Source organism: Echeneis naucrates, chromosome 21 (assembly GCF_900963305.1).
Source record: "Echeneis naucrates chromosome 21, fEcheNa1.1, whole genome shotgun sequence".
Taxonomy (NCBI): Eukaryota; Metazoa; Chordata; class Actinopteri; order Carangiformes; family Echeneidae; genus Echeneis; species Echeneis naucrates.
The window spans coordinates 706,357-724,813 of NC_042531.1; the positions used below are offsets into that span (position 1 = coordinate 706,357).

The 18,457-nt window shown below is 47.0% G+C and overlaps 2 protein-coding genes across 11 annotated transcripts; both read left to right on the forward strand.

Annotated features, from left to right (window-relative positions):
* Positions 1 to 279: 279 nt before the first annotated feature.
* LOC115061506 (abl interactor 2-like) lies at positions 280 to 14,814 on the forward strand. 10 transcript variants are annotated; one of them, XM_029529868.1, is made up of 13 exons: positions 280 to 407; positions 3,477 to 3,638; positions 5,402 to 5,569; positions 6,698 to 6,772; positions 7,192 to 7,368; positions 7,694 to 7,711; positions 8,046 to 8,149; positions 9,964 to 10,116; positions 10,764 to 10,888; positions 11,485 to 11,649; positions 11,731 to 11,811; positions 11,896 to 12,081; positions 12,296 to 14,814. In XM_029529868.1, exons 4-13 carry the CDS (start codon positions 6,764 to 6,766, stop codon positions 12,469 to 12,471), a joined length of 1,194 nt encoding a protein of 397 aa, XP_029385728.1. In that variant the 5' UTR covers positions 280 to 407; positions 3,477 to 3,638; positions 5,402 to 5,569; positions 6,698 to 6,763; the 3' UTR covers positions 12,472 to 14,814. The 10 variants fall into 10 exon arrangements, with proteins under 10 accessions (XP_029385728.1, XP_029385727.1, XP_029385724.1 ...); XM_029529867.1 differs by having other exon boundaries at positions 5,402 to 6,772; XM_029529864.1 differs by lacking the exon at positions 6,698 to 6,772.
* A 534-nt stretch (positions 14,815 to 15,348) lies between these two features.
* cnot11 (CCR4-NOT transcription complex, subunit 11) lies at positions 15,349 to 18,388 on the forward strand. Its single transcript, XM_029529871.1, has 7 exons — positions 15,349 to 16,061; positions 16,459 to 16,623; positions 16,712 to 16,864; positions 16,983 to 17,185; positions 17,256 to 17,458; positions 17,714 to 17,810; positions 18,015 to 18,388. Exons 1-7 carry the CDS (start codon positions 15,743 to 15,745, stop codon positions 18,210 to 18,212), a joined length of 1,338 nt encoding a protein of 445 aa, XP_029385731.1. The 5' UTR covers positions 15,349 to 15,742; the 3' UTR covers positions 18,213 to 18,388.
* Positions 18,389 to 18,457: the final 69 nt, after the last annotated feature.

The window sequence follows — 18,457 nt, forward strand, 5'->3', positions numbered from 1 at the left end:
ACAGCCAACTTTCCTCTGAGGATTCATTCATTGATTCTGATTCTGGGGAAAGTGTTTTAGTTATCATCATAATAAAACGGCAATATTCAGTGATTTCTAATTGCGGGCTCCTCGTGAGAGAGGCCGGGTTTGATTTGAACAGTTTGACTCTGAAGCCTGAAGATACTTTTTATAAACAGCTGAATGATGATGAATAAATAAGAAGACATCGTGTTCCGGTTGTTGTGGGCGGAGCGGAGTTGTTCCGACGGTCCGTGAAGGCAGCAGCTCGGACAGAGGAGCGGGCAAAGATGGCGGAGCTGCAGATGCTGCTGGAGGAGGAGATCCCGGCCGGGCGGAGAGCCCTCCTGGACAGCTTCTCCAACCTGGAGCGGGTGGCCGAGTACTGCGAGACCAACTACGTCCAGGTAGGACGGCCGGCCGGGTCGGTCCGGAGCCGCTGGCCGGGGGGGCGTTCAGCTTTTCTCCAAAATCCTCCTCCAGGTCCGGAACAACTGTCCGCTTCACTGAACTTCCAGAGTCCGTCAAAGTAGCTGGAAAGTTTCATTACGACCCCTGGACCTGTGTGTGTGTGTGTGTGTGTGTGTGTGTGTGTGTGTGTGTGTGTGTGGGGGGGTTTGTTGGTCTGTGTGTGTGTGTGTGTGTGTGTGTGTGTGTGTGTGTGGGGGGGGGGGGTTGTTGGTCTGTGTGTGTGTGTGTGTGTGTGTGTGTTTGTTGGTCTGTGTGTGTGTGTGTGTTTGTGGTTGTTGGTCTGTGTGTGTGTGTGTGTGTTTGTGTGTTTGTGGTTGTTGGTCTGTGTGTGTGTGTGTGTGGGGTTGTTGGTCTGTGTGTGTGTGTATGTTTGTGGTTGTTGGTCTGTGTGTGTGTGTGTGTTTGTGGTTGTTGGTCTGTGTGTGTGTGTGGTTGTTGGTCTGTGTGTGTGTGTGTGTGTTTGTGTGTGTGGTTGTTGGTCTGTGTGTGTGTGTGTGTGTTTGTGTGTGTGGTTGTTGGTCTGTGTGTGTGTGTGTGTGTTTGTGTGTGTGGTTGTTGGTCTGTGTGTGTGTGTGTTTGTTGGTCTGTGTGTGTGTGTGTGTGTTTGTTGGTCTGTCTGTCTGTGTGTGTGTGTGTGTGTGTGTTGGTCTGTCTGTGTGTGTGTGTGTGTGTGTTGGTCTGTCTGTGTGTGTGTGTGTGTGTGTGTGTGTTGGTCTGTCTGTCTGTGTGTGTGTGTGTGTGGTTGTTGGTCTGTCTGTCTGTGTGTGTGTGTGTGTGGTTGTTGGTCTGTCTGTGTGTGTGTGTGTGTGTGTGTGTGTGTTTGTGGTTGTTGGTCTGTGTGTGTGTGTGTTTGTGGTTGTTGGTCTGTGTGTGTGTGTGTGTGGTTGTTGGTCTGTGTGTGTGTGTGTGTGTGTGTGTGTGTGTGTTTGTGGTTGTTGGTCTGTGTGTGTGTGTGTGTGTGTTTGTGGTTGTTGGTGTGTGTGTGTGTGGTTGTTGGTCTGTGTGTGTGTGTGTGTGTGTTTGTGGTTGTTGGTCTGTGTGTGTGTGTGTTTGTGGTTGTTGGTCTGTGTGTGTGTGTGTGTGTGTGTGTGTTTGTGGTTGTTGGTCTGTGTGTGTGTGTGTTTGTGGTTGTTGGTCTGTGTGTGTGTGTTCAGAGTGGTTGTTGGTCTGTGTTGGGTTAGGGTTATGTTGTGTGATCAATTGATTAAGTGATAGATTTTTACTTGTTTAATTGTATTTAATTGGTTAATTGTATTAATGTTTAATTGATAGAGCTTTAATTGATTAATTGATTGATCGTTAATTGGTTAATTGAACTCGGTGGTTCGGAGGTTGGGGTTCTTGGGGTTGACTGACTTTGCTGGTAAATGATTTCTGTCTGAGAGCTCGCAGGACAAACAGCCTGTCACGGTGCCATCTTGGACACATGAGGACCGCAGGCCTGTAGGGAACAAGAGTTGTGTTAGTTGTGTTAACGCTGTGTCCACATGAGTGTGTGAAGCTGTCCTCAGCTGGCTGTAACACCTGTTCACCTGTGGTAGAGGTAAGGAGTGAAGGCCGCCCTCTGCTCTCCTCATTTCCTTCCTTCCTGTCCTCGTGGCTCCTCAGCTCTGGTCCTGGTCTCAGCTTGGCCCCCCCCAGGGACCAGTCCAACAGGTAATCTGGTCTACCGGAACGTTCACCGACCAATTATTTCAATGACCAGGTCTACCTTTAGATCTTTAGACTATATGGGAGTTTCCACTTGTACAGTTAACTGTGAATGTACAGTCATTGTGTGTGTCTATTTTAATAGTTGTGTTACTGCAGAGCCCAGGTGGTCCAATATAACACCACCCACTCCTCCACTGTGAGCTGGAGGTTTGGAAAATAAGAACCTTAGGCTGTATGCTTCACAGAACATTTATTCACAAAGTCAAAGTCAGACTGGTAAAGGTTTTATTTTTCAGAAAACACAACTTGGGATTTCACTGAGGCCCCCCGAGGAAGAACAAGGAACAAGAGAGAGTGGAAGGAAGGAAAGGAAGGAAAGGAAGTGTTATAGGGAATAAGGGAGGAAGAAGGATGAGCATGCTCAGACGGCGGCCCCATCCTGCCTGCCTCTGCTGTCAGCAGAGACCTCCTGCTGCTCATTGAAAACACATGTTACCACGGCAGGAGGCAGGACGTGGACGCTAGCCGTGACTGCGTGTGTGTGTTTTGCGTTGGAAACCATGGCGATTAGTTTTCCAGTTGAGAATCAGCCTCCACCTTCGGAGTTGGTGCCAGGAACAGCTCCTGCGGAGGCGAGGCAGCCTGAGCTGGTCACATGTTCATGCCAACATTATGTCACATTCTTCTGCTCAAACTGTGATGTTCAGCTGCTCGTAGCAGTCTGAACGCTCCTCTGAGTCCTCAGGCCGGAGTTCGTCCTGTTACACGAGGACGAGGCTTCAGGGGTGTGCTTTAAATTATCAGCTGGTCTTCAGAGCTGTTTTCCTCCTGATGGTTGCTCCTGTTTCCTCCGTGAACAGAATCAGCTGATCCGTCCAATCTGAAACTGATCAGATCTGGATCAGTCCGACTCTCTGACTCCTTCTGTGTGTTCATCTGTCCATTCTCATCCTCCATCTTTGAGACATCTGGAGTCACGTCTCTACGTTGGACGCTCCTATTGGCTCTGCTGGTTGATGTCACAGCCAATCAGAGGCCTAGTTGTCAGTCTCTGGCTCAGTCCTGTATGTTTCTGAGTTTATTGTGTTGACTCATGATGAGTCATCATTTTCTGTGTTGGACTTTTATTTGGTTATTCTGGTTTACAGAGTTTTTATCCAGAAAATAAGGAAAAATTCAACGTTTGTTTTTATTTTGTTATTGTTTTCTGAGCTGCTATGACTCAGAGAGTCAGCTGATCTGAATATGAGGAGACATTTTTAATAAAAAAAAAAACTCAAAGAGATGAGAAACAGAAAAGCCTTGAGGCCTTAAAGGATTAACTGAAGTCTGTGTCTTTTAAACTCAAACAGTAACTTCATTCAGGGCTCCAGTCCAGGCTGCTGTGACTGAGTAGACCCCTGGGCCCCTGATCCTGGTCCAGTCCGGCCTGCTCAGCAACACGTCCACACAAAAGAATGTCAGTGTTTTCATCCTCATCTGACCTCATGAAAAAGATCTTCAGTTTCATTCTGGTAATGAAAGGCCTTAAATTCTATTTGAATGTTGCAGAAACCATTTATATTTTAGACTGTCACCATCACAGCTGCAGTTTTATTATCTTTATTATCAATTGTTAGGTTTAAAGACTGGACTGATTTAAAATCTGTCACAAAATGCGGTCTGGCCCAGAGGAACGTTTGCTGTTATTTAATGAGTCACTGATCAGTATGCCACACACAGAAGAAGGGGGGGGGGTCCAGGTCCAGGTCCAGGTCCAGGTCCAGAACCACAGAGTGTTTCCTCTGAAGAGTTATGAGGTGTGTCTGTCTAACACACACACATTCTCACACTTGCCATGTGGTTGGTCAGAAAAGACCACGTGACAGAAGCCACACACTCAGACTTGTGTGTTTTTTAATGTAATTTGAAAAAGTATTTTCAGCTCATCATGTGTTGTGATGCCAAAATGCTTTTTTCAGTATGTGATAAAATGTTCAGTTATAAAACATTAAAAATCTGTAACATCAAAGATCTGATACCCCAAATATCTGTGTGCGACCTGAAGGTGATGTCCCAGATATTAAATCCACATGAATATGAGTGAAAGGGTGAAATAGTTCAATTATTAACAGCTGTTTATTGGGCAGACAGCAGCAGGAAGGTCACAGGAATCAGAGCGTGTTTATATGATGGAGCTCGTATATGCAGTCTGAATTAGGGGGAAAAGCTGCCTCGGGCCGGAGGAAGCAGCCCTCCAACTAGGTCACTGCTAACAGAACATCAGATGGCTGATGGGGGAGAGGGAGATGTAAGGACGATGTGATGAAGATCTGAGCTCTGTGAACTGGGACATGTTGAGACCTGAGGAGATCTGTGATTGGTGATGACCACATCGGTCATCCATAGCTTCTGCCTGGCCCATATCAGAGCCACATGTCTGCTGCTATCATCATAGTTTGTCCTGGTACTGTTTCACATGTATAACTGATGCGACAACACACACACACACACACACTGACCAGCCGACTGCCACTGAAGCATCGATGTGTTGTGAGCTGTGGGTCAGCTTTGTGTTTCCATCTCTGTAGTCTGTTATAATATTTGTCATATAGATGTGTGTGTGTGTGTGTGTGTGTGTGTGTGTGTGTGTGTGTGTGTGTGTGTGTGTGTGTGTGTGTGTGTGTGTGTGTGTGTGTGTGTGTGTGTGTGTGTGTGTGTGTGTGTGTGTGTGTGTGTGTGTGTGTGTGTGTGTGTGACCCAGTGTCAGTGTGTTTCTCGTCGTCCTTGGGCATGAATGAGTTTGCGCTGACCTACATCAAACTCCAGTGAACATGCACACACACACACACTTCACATGAATGTATATCTGTTCTGCCTTTTCTGTATTATTTCCACGTGCAGCGTTGATGCAAACACACAGCTGAATACATTTATTCACGCACACTCACACACACACTGTCTATGGTTGACACAGAGTGCCACATTCAGCATTTTACTGAGACAGAGAGGAACTGTTGGAGTGTCTGTTGGTCTGAATGAATGAGAAAGCATAACATCGACCTGTGATTGACCTCTGGAGGAGACACACACACACCAGCTGTAAGGTGGAGCCTCTCCTGTATTTGATTAGGTTATTTTCAATAGAAAATAGATCAGGCCTGATGTTTTTCAGTTATCTCCTTAATCTGTGGTACCTGTCAGAGGACGGTGTGGTCCCTGAACTGACCCAGTTTTTTGTCCGATCCCTTCTTCCTGATTCCTGAGCCTGCTCTGGTTGATCTGTGTCTCCCTGCAGTCTGCAGACAAGCAGCGAGCGCTGGAGGAGACGAAGAGCTACACCACCCAGTCTCTGGCCAGCGTCGCCTACCTCATCAACACGCTAGCCAACAATGTGCTGCAGATGCTGGACATCCAGGCCTCACAGCTCCGCCGCATGGAGAGCTCCGTCAACCACATCTCACAGGTCAGGGCTGAGTTCAGAGTTCAAGTCAACTCAAATAAAAATTTTTTAATATCAGTCTGAATGAAAAGTATGAGCACATGTTCCATAAAATCATTAATGCAGCGTAAGTCAGGCTGCATGTTCATGGCTGAAGGCACAATCAGTAATCGTGTTTATGCAGGCACATTTATGTTCAGTGGTCTGCTGTTCCCTCTGCAACTCTGATCTGATGGAAAAACACCACAGAGGGGGAGCAGCAGACTGATGCAGAAGAGAGAGAGATGAGAGGAGCTCTTTATAGCTCTGATAGATGGCAGATAAATCTGGTGAATATGTAGAGAGCCGGTGTCTTTCGGTCTGTGAGTCTACTTGACCAAGACATGTTGTTTCCCCTGCAGGTTTCTTTAGCGCCTTTATTACCACACTGAAGGAATCCAAAGGTCACTACAGGAGGTCAAAGGTTAGAGTCACTGTGAGCAGATGTTTTTAACTGCTCACACAAATAAAGCAATCCATTCCTCTTTACCCGGTTTTGTAAAGTGTCCTTGGCTGCTGTGAAGGGCACTAATAAATACATGTATAGTTATTATTAGTATTGAATCCCCCTGTAGGTGTGATGGCACCTGGCAGTGATTCAATCACTGTGCACCCACACACCCACACTTCAGCTCAGTCCACCATCACCATATTCCTGAGCTAACCCCCATCATGCACACTGAGTGTAGGAAGAACACTGAAATCATAGAGGCTCCATTCTCCTCCTCAGACCTCTGAATAATCAGTATAATCAGTGTAACTTTGGATGCACAGATAATGAGATGCTTCGTCATAATTACTGCTTTCTGCTCACAGACACAGTCACATCTGTTCTGTAGGAAAATGTTCCAGGCACAGAAACACTGAGATGATCTGAGTCCATCTTCACATCGGTCAGTAACTAACCACAAAGTCCCAGTAGATCTGAATCATTCCATCCAGACCAGGTTCATCACTGATGGTGTCGAACATCTGACAGTTAAACACTGAGAAGCAGCAGGTCACAAAAACACAGTGGAGCTTCGTACTGAGCCAGTGCACAGCCATGGTTAATGAGATAATGCTGTGTTCCACCGAAGTCCATAATTCCAACGTCTCACTGTGTTTATTTAGTGACATTTCCACTCTGGCTGGATCTGAGTATGATACAGATGGGAACATTTAAAGACAGAGGAGATCATGCTGCAGGTAAAATTTATATCATGTCGATAATTTAGCAGGTTAGGTCCAGTGTGTACTGGTGCACTCTCACACACGCCTTATTCTCTGAATTTGGGGTTATGATAAAAAGAACGACAAACCCTCTGTAAAAAGGGAACACACACAGTTGCTGCCTCACACACAAACACACTTGGTCTGCAGCTGCCATTCTCCTCAGAGCAGACAGTGTCAAATTTCAGCCAATACAGTGCCGACCACATCAGTGCAAAACAAACTGTGGCTGGAATTTCTGATGTTGAGCATAGACTTTTACATGGATGTGACAGTTTGTGACATCAGAATGAAACTGTTGTCTCTGTGACACCAGAGACCATATTTTCTGTTTAGTTTATTACATCCCGACACAAGTTTGCCATCAGATTCACTCTCTCTCTGTCGCTCTCCAGACTGTCGACATTCACAAAGAGAAGGTTGCGAGGCGGGAGATCGGCATCTTGACCACCAACAAGAACACATCCCGCTCACATAAGATCGTTGCTCCGGCCAATCCGGAGAGGCCAGTGCGCTACATCAGGAAGCCCATCGACTACAGCATGCTGGATGACATTGGACACGGAGTCAAGGTGCTGATCACACTGATGTTTGCAGATGTTTCCAGTCCATGACTTGTTACATAACACACAGAAATAACAATACAGACAATAACAACAACAATATAACCTCCACAAATGATTCAGTGTATGTTTGTGTGCATGTTCACTTGTAGTGTGGTGCACTTTCAATATTTAGTACAACTGGAATTTTCACATCTCATTGTGCAGCAGCTCTGTCTGGATCTCTGCGAAGTTGTTTCTAATACCTGATGTTTACATGAAGCTCCTACACGGACACTAACCTCTAGACAACTTCTCTCTTCTTTTCTCCTTTGTCTTTCACTGACGCATTCAGTGGTTGTTGAGGTTCAAGGTAAGGACACACAACATAACACTACACACCTACACGGGCAGGAACAACACACTGAAGGTGTCAGCTGAGGAATGTCAGTGACGAACCTCTGTGTTCACGCACATCATTCACTCACCGAGTCACCATTCTGTCCTGGGAGACATAATGATGTGACAGGGACTTTGACCTTTGACCTTTTGAACATAAAACTTCATCATTTTAAGTTACATTTTGTCATAATTATTGACTGTAGCTCCCTCGGGTCCTGTTGTGTGTGTTCTACGTCACAGCTGTTTGAGCTGATTGTGTGTGTGTGTGTGTGTGTGTGTGTGTGTGTGTGTGTGTGTGTTCACAGGTAAATGGCCAGGGCAACATGAAGCTAGGAGGGAGTCTGTCCAGGTCCAACCCCCCCACCCAGAAACCCCCCAGCCCTCCGAGGGCCGGAAAAGGCATCTTAGGGTAGGTAACCTGTGTGAGTGTGTCTTAGTTCAAATCACATTCACTGACTCTTTGTTGTGTGTTTTATGTTTTGTGTTTGTTGGACTTGGAGGACAGAGCAGAGAGCTCCACCTTTACAGCTGCACAGTTGCATTGTTCTTTGTGTGAACAGTCAAATAAGTTGTGTATGAATGTGTGCGTGCGTGTGTGCAGCATCCTGAGGCAAGCTTACAAATTTACAAACTTGACCCAGCAGAGGGGGATGACATCACCACACACACAGTGCTCAGAGGGATAACGTCATGCGTTGTGAAAGCTTGTTGTTCTCTCTCTCAAACATCTAGGTCACCCAGCTGTATCGCTCCTTATCTCTGTTAGTGTCCTCTTTTCACTCTCTTCCTTCATTCTCTCGTCTCCTCCTCCTTCTTATATCTGCTCCTGCTGCATCCAGCCATTCTGAGGTCAAAGGTCATGTCTTCGTGTCTGTACAGGAAACCTGAAGCTACAGCTGGTTAGCTTAGCATAAAGACAGAGACAGGGGACAGCTAGCCAATTTCTGTTGAATGGAAACATGACGATCATCAAATGTTTAATATCTGAAAAGGAACAATTCTACCTGGAATTGTTCTTTGTTTTTTTTTTTTGGTTATTAATCTAAAAGATCAGAGTAAATTCATCTGAGGCCAAACTGACTCAGTGTGATGTTGTATATGAGTGTTGTGTACCACCTGGTCGCCCTGTTGGACGTGTCCGTCCACTTCCTCTTACATAGAACCTGCTGATCAGAAGCTGTCAGTGTGTGTTTTTGTGTCTGTTAATGTGCACCTGCAAACACTTCATAGTGAAGACCAAAAAAATCATTTTCATGACAAAGTGAGGACATTTTAACACCTTTAATGTCAGTTTGAGGTTGAAGACTTGGTATTATGTTCAAAAGTGTCCTCACAAAGATAGCAGTGTGTGTGTGTGGGTCTCAAACTGAATGAAGTAAAAATCAGAGTCTTGGAGGAATGAAGCTGCCGTCAACAAGCCAGGTCCATCTGTCCCTGCGTCAACACACACACACACACACACACACACACACACACACACACAGAGATGAGGCACAAACACACAGCAGTGAGTTGGCATCATGCTGCAACCAACAAGCCAAGTCCTTCTGTTGTTGCACAACAACACAGACACACTCTCGCGCATGATTCTCACTTTGTGTGTTTGTTCTCATCTAATTCTTGTGTTAAGTTTAGAGACGTGTTCCAGACTCCAGGCTGTCCTGGTGCTGATTTATTCTGGTGTGATGATGTCACACCAGCTTTTGACACAGTTTACGGTGATGATCACTGTTGATTGTGTGTCTTTAATGTGGTGTTGCTAATTTTTCCCTATTCTCTCCATCTTTGTGAAACAGAACTCTCTAAAAATAATCAGTGACCTTTGAAATGAGCTGAACAGCGTCAGAGTTCTCACGCAGGAGGAGATGAACCCGACACTTGTTAATTTGATTGTAACGCTTATTAAGGAGCTGCAGTGCCCCCTTGTGGCCCCTCTGTGCCTTTGATGCAGTTCCTGAGAACAGTTTATTGTGTCCACTGTGCCTCATCTGTTTGTTAAAATCACCTAAAAACTCGATTGCTCCTCATTATTAATTATCTATAACTGAGTTAGCTCCAATCACAGTAAACACACATTCTTCTTTTACAGTTCTGTGATCGATCGATTGGTTGATTGGTACTTCAGGACAGGAAGCCTGCCTCCTACAGAACTGTGGTCATGATGATCCTGTTTTTTCCCCTCCATTAACTCTGTTTTCATCCTCATCCTTTTTGCATGTACAGGAAGAACTCTCCCTACAGAACCTTGGAGCCAGTGCGCCCCCCAGTGGTACCCAACGATTATGTTTCCAGCCCCACCAGAAACAATATTGCTGCAGGGCAGCTGCCCAGCCCGGCGCGCACCGCCACCCTCAACCACCGGCCCCGAACATACAGGTAGCCGGGGTGTAAACATGGCTGCCAGAGTGGGAACAGAGCAGCTACTCGCTCTGGAACAGTTTCAGCTTCACTCTTTAATCTTCATTCTCTTTCCCTCCACTCCTGCCGCCGCCATCGCCATCGTCTCCTGCTCCTGCTGCTCAGTGTTTCCTCTGTGGTTTCATCCAGCTGTGATGCAGGAGCCAGTTCAATCTTTTTAAAATAATTCACCTGCTGTCAGTAATTACTGAAAAAGTTACAATAAAGGAAGGTCACAGTGATGCCACAGTGGAACAGTGTGTCGGTCTGCTGATGGAACATTGAGGACACACTGAGCCAACTTCATCCTCAGCATCCTCTGAGTCTCTCCATCTGCTGATTCAGCTCCATTCTCTGTGAAAGTGTCTTCATCCAGAGCATTTCGCTAATCTTCACATTCAGACCTTCATATCTAAAACTGCAGCAGTGTTTATTTTTAACAGAGGTGGTGACTTTACAATCCTTTGGTCACCATGTCTGTCTGTTGATCTGGAGCTTTCAGCTTTTCATTGTCTCATTGCATCTGCTGCTGTTCATGACCAGACATGTCTCTGCTTCACTGCTGCTCTACAGGACTCTGCCTGTGTAACCACAAAGTGTGTGTGTGTGTGTGTGTGTGCGCGCAGTGGTAGCAGTGGGGGGAGTCACCCCAGCAGCAGCAGTCGGAGCAGCAGCAGGGAGAACAGCGGCAGCGGCTGTGTGGGGGTTCCCATCGCCGTGCCGACACCCTCCCCACCGTCCACCTTCCCAGGTAACACACACACACACACCTACTTACAGCTGATCGTAAGTTTGATATTTGAATAACTTTCCCTCCTCCTCCTTTAACGTCCTTCTCTTCCTGAAGTTTCTCCAACTACTGGACCAGCTAGCTCCTCCTCCACTGCTCCTAACTCCTCCCCCTCCCCTTCACCGACTCCTTCCTCCTTCTCCTCCTCCTCCTCCTCCACCACAACCTTAACACAACCCAGTGCACCTTTGCCCCCAAATTCACCTTCACATCCCACTGACTCCCCCCCTCCATCAAAAGCACCTACCTTATCTGACCCCACCCCCACCACCTCTGAGCCCCAATCAGGTTTTTTTCTTGGAGAAGTGTCTCCTGTCCTTCCTCCTGCTCCTCCTCCTCTCTCTTCCTCCTCTTCATCATCTGCTGAAGGTGAGTTTGTTTCATGGCCCCGCCCTCCATCGCCGGCCTCACTTCCTGCTCCCTCCCCTCATGTCTGTGCTTCTCTTCTTCATTGGTTGAAGCTTGCTTGTTATTTTAGTCACAAATTTTTAATACTTCAATCAAGTTCCTAACCTGGACTCAGGTGTGTCTGACTCCGCCCCTCTCTGCTGTGTCAGGTCCTATCGTCCCTCAGTTCTTCAGTATGAACCGGCCTCAGCCACGACAGCAGGCTCCTCAGGTGGGTGGGTCACTGCCGTACCGCCGCCCCCCCTCTGTGACCGGTCAGCCAATTGTAACACAGAACCAGGTGAACGGCGGCCCGCACTACAACCAGAGTCCAGGTGAGTAAAACCAGTCTGGTCCGAAGAAGGTTTCTACTCTTCGTAGAAAACGACCTCATCAGCTCTGACTCTGTGTTTCAGCCTCCCCCCCTCCCACCACCCTCCTCCAGTTCACCCCCCAGCTTCCTCTCATGGGATTTGTTGCTCGAGTTCAAGAGTCCAGTGAGTACAGACACGTGTTCACCGTGGTGATGTGGTCCTGGTCTCCTGGATTCTGATCCTGTGTTTGTGTTGATGCACCTCCAGTTTCAGATGCTCCTCCTCCCGCCACCCCTGCTGCTGACAGCCAATCAGGGCCAGAGGAGCCCCCCCCTAGTCCTCAGCCATTGGAAGATGGACCTGAGGAGGAGGAGGGGTCGGCAGTGGTGGAGTATAATGACCCGTACGCTGAGGAAGATCCACCATGGGCCCCCAGGACCTACACGGAGAAAGGTAACGCAATCACATACGCACACACACACGGCACAATATACAAAAATATAACCATCAGCATGTCAGTGAAATGTGTTGTTTGTGTGACCAACCTTCAGTTTATTCATGAAGTCTTCTGATGGTGAACTGAAGAGTGTATTTATATTTTTGGTGGGCGGTGATGTGAAGTGATGTTTTTGTGTCGTTATTGTGATGTTATTGTCTCGCCCTCTAGTGGTGGCCATCTACGACTACACCGCTGACAAAGAGGATGAGCTGTCGTTCCAGGAAGGAGCCATCATCTATGTCATCAAGAAGAACGAGGATGGCTGGTTCGAAGGCGTGATGAACGCCACCACCGGCCTCTTCCCCGGGAACTACGTGGAGTCCATCATGCACTACGCCGACTGAGGAGGAGGAGGAGGAGGAGGAGGAGGAGGAAGAGATGCAGTTCAGGGTCACCAATCTGGACTAAAGGGAACAACTGACTGCTTCATTTTTTCTCTTTGGTTCCGACACTAATAATCACAAGATCATTGGACAGCACGTGTTTCAATGCTACAGCCTCCTTCATTTACCCACAATTCTTTGCAGGTTTCTCCCTGCTGGCCTCTAAATGTTGGTTTCCCACCTGGAGAGAGAATGATTTTAATTTTAGTTTTATTCTGATCATGGTATAACTTCATCAGGCAGGTTAGAGCCCTCCGACCAACTGACACGTCAGTATTATTATAACTATTATTGTTAAACAGAAACTATGCAAATGTCATGTCTGCACTTAGCCCTTTTATTTCCCTTCGTTTTCTCCTCCTTCTCAGCTGTGAAGGAAACAAGTTGAATCATCTGCTCTTCCTCAGCAGTGAACGGCACTAATACTGATTTATTGATCTGACTTAATATCCAATAATTACACACCTGAGACCTGCTGCCAAGACTCTGAGGAATGGTTCAAAATGAAAGCCCCCACATGAACAGTAACATAGTCGAGCTGTGATCCAGCTGCATCACAGGCTGCAGCACTTCCTGATCAGTCCTCCAATCGGAGTCCAGGACCGTCAGAGCTGGCTCAACCTCTGAGTGTGTGAACAGGTGCAGGTTAACAACCAGATGTGATGACGATGATGATGATGGTCACTTCAAAGAGGGAGAATCCATTTTAATGAAGATCGGCCTCCAACATTAATGTTCTAAACATCAGTTTTTAGAACCACATATGAGGCTTTCTGTTTCCTGTCTGCTCTTCTCTTCACCTTTACTGTAACTCCAGCCATTTTTCCTCCTCATCCTCATTGTTCTCCTGCTCTGGTCTTAAGGGGGGGGGGGTGTCAACCAGACTCTGGGTCTGATCAGTTTTCTGGTCTTTGTAGGAATTAAAAGCCATCGCGTTCAAATGGACACACAACTTCACTGTTTCCTCCAGAAGTTCTCCTCCCTTCCCTTTAGTCCAGATCTGTGGACTGAGGGACAGGAAATGGAGATCAGAGACATGAACTGAAAGTTTTACACATCAAACTGCTACAGAAGAGAAAAAAGCTCTCTGACAGGAAACAGATTCCCCTTCATCATCACCGAAAATGATGATGAGGATTTTTCTGTTCTGATTGTTCAGGCAGGATTGATTTCTGTCAAGAGACTTTGACACAGCAGGCTGTAAGTCTGATTCAGATCACAGGTCAGATATCAGATGTCACCTGTCTCAGGTGATTCAATATGAACTAAACATGGTGATCAGATTCTTCTTTGACACTAAAACATTAGTTCATATCACGTGATGAGATCTAAATAAAGACCAGTTCAGGTTCAGACCTCCTTCCAGGTGTTGGTCCTTCACACCAGACTTCATAAAAAAACTGATCAATTTAACATGGACTTGCTCAGACTATCTGTTCTCTGAGCAGCCTGCTGGAGGTTCTGGACCTGATCCCAGTTTAAAGTTTACAGTGTGTTTGTCTGCATGTCTAACATTTAACTGACTTTTATTCACAGTGGTTTCTCTTCTTCTGCAACTTTATTCAGCTGGAGGCTGCAACACTTTTCTTCTGTGGTGTTTGGTTGTACTGGCCCTTTAAGGCGGTGGATATTTCTGTGCCATATTATCAGTGTGTTATGATGTGACAGGTGTGTGTGTGCGTGTGTGTGTCGGACCTTCCCTTGTGGACTCTTGTGGACTGAAGTGACTGTGGACCTGAACAATGATTCCTAGTTGTACTGTTATTTAAGAGGCCTTCAAAGACCAGAGTGGAACAGAACCTCGTTGTGCCCTTCAGGTAGACCTGGTCTTCCGGTTCCATGGGGCTGAGATGATGGGCTCGATCCTGGAGGTCTGGATTGGTTCTGGACTGGGTTCTGCTGGTTTTTGATTTGCCTCCTGTATCCCTTTACCATGTAGACTGAGATGATCTGATGGTTTTTACCAAGAACCGTCTTCAGCTGAATGAAGGCATCTCTGATTGGACTAAACTGAGGTTTTTATGTTCCAGGGCTCCTAAACTGTTGGACGACCTTTCTGAGAGCTGAAACATCAAAGTTCATATGATGATATTCTGCTGATATTGAATGTCACCTACTAAAGTCCAGGTGTTTATCTGCCCAGTGCAGCGTCTGAACCAAAAACAGATGAGTTGAATCATCCTGTTTCCTGGTCTGGTCTCATTCAGCTGTTAACGGAGAACTGTTCTGTTCCCCAGCGTGAACTGAAAGCACATCGATCTTTTGTAAGAAAAGTAAGATGAGAAAGTAAATGTCTTAACATCTTGTGTCACTGTTGTTTTTTTTTTTTTTATTTTTTTTTTTTTTTTTTTATTAGAAGCTGCATGAAACATCAGTTAAAACAGAAAAAGTTTTCCACAAACATTAAACACTTGTAAATATAAAGTGGATCGACAAATACACAAATTAAAAAATGTGAATGGATTAAACTGATTCCTGAATCTCTCCCTGGAATTTAAGATTTTAACGTTATATATTACTTTATATTTTTATCTTAAAGCCTCATCACTTTACGTTCTGAAATCTATTTCTTCTTGAATTGAATTTCCTTTTAAATAGCCAGAATAAAAAAAACCTTTAAAAGCTGCACTTGTTCTGTCAGCCTTCTCCCTTCGACTGGAAATATCGTTTTAGTCTTTTTCTTGAATGTTTTTTGTTTGTTTATTAGTTTGTTTTGACGGTTTTATTTCTGTTGACCTGAATGTCCGTTCAATTGAAAACAACCCAAGTTTATTTTGAAATATCCGGTTTGGAGGGGAAAGGAAAGCGAAGAAAACTACATTACCCATGATGCTCCGCTTCTGAACGTTCAAATCGGTATTTTAACGGCTAAAGCACCAGCCGTGTGTGTAACAGCCGTGCTGACGCACTAACTGACCGGATTATGATTCTGGTCTGACCCGGGCTGGCTGTCGGAAATCGTCCTGGAGCATCCGGACCCTCAGGCGGGACTTTGTCTCACGGACTCCGGAGTGTTTGTGATGGTTTGTCCGGTTTCTTTCAGTTAGCTCCGCTAAGCTAAGCTAACCGTCGCTAACTCGTGTGGCCGCAGCTCTCCGGTTCCGTTCCCCACAGATGAACTAACTCCGGCCGGTTCTGCCCGGAGATGATTTATTTATTTTCTGGTTTCACCGAAGACTGTGAGTTTTAAACCGTCAGTTAGCGTCCCGGAGGCCGGAGGAGCGGGGCCGCCATGACGCTGGCCCCGAAGGAGCTGTCCAACCTGCTGAGCATCATCTCGGAGGAGGCTTGCACCAACACCTTCGAGAGTCTGTCCACGCACTTCCACCATTACTTCGGCAAGGCGGAGCACTTCCGGGTGGGCTCGGTTCTGGTGATGCTGCTGCAGCAGCCGGACCTGCTGCCCAGCTCCCCGCAGCGGCTCACCGCCCTCTACCTGCTCTGGGAGATGTACCGCACCGACCCGCTGGCCGCCAACCCGTTCGCCGCCGTGTTCGCTCACCTGCTGAACCCCGCACCTGCCGGGGAGGAGCCGGAGAAGGTGCTGTCCGGTAGGACCCCCCCACACACTCTTTATTCAGCTGTGGCCAGGTCTGGGACTGTCCTGAGTGTTGATGTTTACTGTACATGAAGACCACATGTCCTTCTCAGCTGTGTTCCTCCATGAACCAGCTCCTGAAGTCCATCAGAGCAGAGACGTCCTTCTGTCTTCAAGGACATCCTGAAGACCGATCTGATCTGAGTTAACAATGTCGGACTTCATACAGACCAAAGACCAAGACCGGACTGACTCTGGACTGATGTCCCTCACTGAGTCTCTGGACCAAAGTGTCTGAAGATGAGCCTCAGATCAAACACCCCCCCCCCCCCCACACACACACACACACACACACACACACACACACACGCACACACTCTCTCACCTGTGCTCTGTCATGTGACCTCCAGGGTTCCTGCCCCCCATCACTCAGCCTGAGAAGTTCTTCCTGTCCCAGCTGATGTTGGCCCCGCCCAGAGACCTCTTCAAGAAGACACCCAGACAAGTTTCCTGCATGGACGTGGGCAACATGCCGCAGTCCATCGACATCAGCGGACTACAGCTGGCCTTAGCAGGTACACACGCACACGCACAGTCATGTTTGTGTGCTGAACATCAGGTCTTCAGTGATGCAGCTCAGTTTGATTTTGTGTGTTTGTTCAGAGCGTCAGTCAGAGCTGCCCACTCAGAGTAAGGCCAGTTTCCCCAGCATTCTGAACGACCCCGACCCAGATTCATCCAATTCAGGATTCGACAGCTCGGTCGCCAATCAGATCATCGAGTCTCTGGTCACAGGGCCCCGCCCCCCGCTGGAGAGTAAGTTACAGAATCCAGGAGGCCAGAACCTGGTCCAGGCCTGATGGGACTGGATTAGAAATCTGGGTCATAGAACTGGATCAGGAAGCTCATGTTCCCAACGTCTCTCCATCCTCAGGCCATTTCCGCCCCGAGTTCATCCGGCCGCCGCCCCCGCTCCACGTGTGCGAGGATGAGCTGGCATGGCTGAACCCCACAGAGCCGGACCACAGCGTCCAATGGGATCGCTCCATGTGTGTGAAGAACAGCACGGGCGTGGAGATCAAACGCATCATGTCCAAGGCCTTCAAGAGCCCGCTGTCGGCCCAGCAGCAGTCACAGGTCAGTGAACGCCTCATTAGCCGGTTCTATTGCTGCCTTGTCCCTTACTCATCTCCCACCCCCTGTCCAGCTGCTGGCTGAGCTGGAGAAAGACCCGAAGTTGGTGTATCACATCGGTCTGTCGCCGGCAAAGCTGCCTGATCTGGTGGAGAACAACCCGCTGGTCGCCATCGAGATGCTGCTGAAGTTGATGCAGAGCAGCCAGATCACAGAATATTTCTCTGTGCTGGTCAACATGGACATGTCCCTTCACTCCATGGAGGTCGTCAACAGGTGGGGTCGGCGTTCTGTTGTCATGTGACTGCTCAGCATTTCCTTTGACCTTTGATCCAAACAGATCATCCGTTATAGACAGAACTTTATTTATTAGTCCTGAATCCAAATTACAGAAAGAAGACAAGTCATCTCTGAAATTGGACATTTTCAGGTTCACTTTTTTTGATGCTGATTTCAGTTTTGTTTTTTGTTTTTTTCTTCAAGTTGTTGCTTTTTTGGACTCTGGAATAAACCTGCTTGTTGTCCTCTCAGGTTGACCACAGCTGTAGATTTACCTCCAGAGTTCATCCACCTCTACATCTCCAACTGCATCTCCACCTGTGAGCAAATCAAAGACAAATACATGCAGGTACATTTAACCTTTAATGATGAAAACATGTTTTCTTCATCTGTGATTTCTTTATTTACTTCTCCTCCAAAAGTCTTGTTTTCATTCCTGATTATTTTATCTTTATTTCATAAATATGTCAGATGTGTGCAGTCTCTGAACTTCATAATAAACGTAACCAGGACTTCAAATCCTCCTTCACAGTTTTACTTTCTTCTCCTCCAGAACCGTCTGGTCCGTCTGGTCTGCGTCTTCCTCCAGTCTCTGATCCGGAACAAGATCATAAACGTCCAGGACCTGTTCATCGAGGTCCAGGCCTTCTGCATTGAGTTCAGCCGCATCCGTGAAGCCGCTGGTCTCTTCCGCCTCCTAAAGACCTTGGACACAGGAGAAAACCCCACAGAGGCCAAACCTGCCAAATAACCCCCCCCACAGGGACCCTGCAGGCACAGCAGCGCCCCCGCTCTCTGTTCAGGAGCAGAAACCGGTGACAGTGAACAGTGTAAATATGTAGTTCAGAAGGACTAACTGGATCCGGATCTTTGTTTTCTATCAGTTCTGTCTCTGAACGTTTCTCTAATTAAACAGTTTGTGACTCAGCTGGTGTTTGTTGTTTCATCATCGGATCCTCTTTCAGTCTCTGAAGCGCCCTCGGAGTCCTGGTCCAG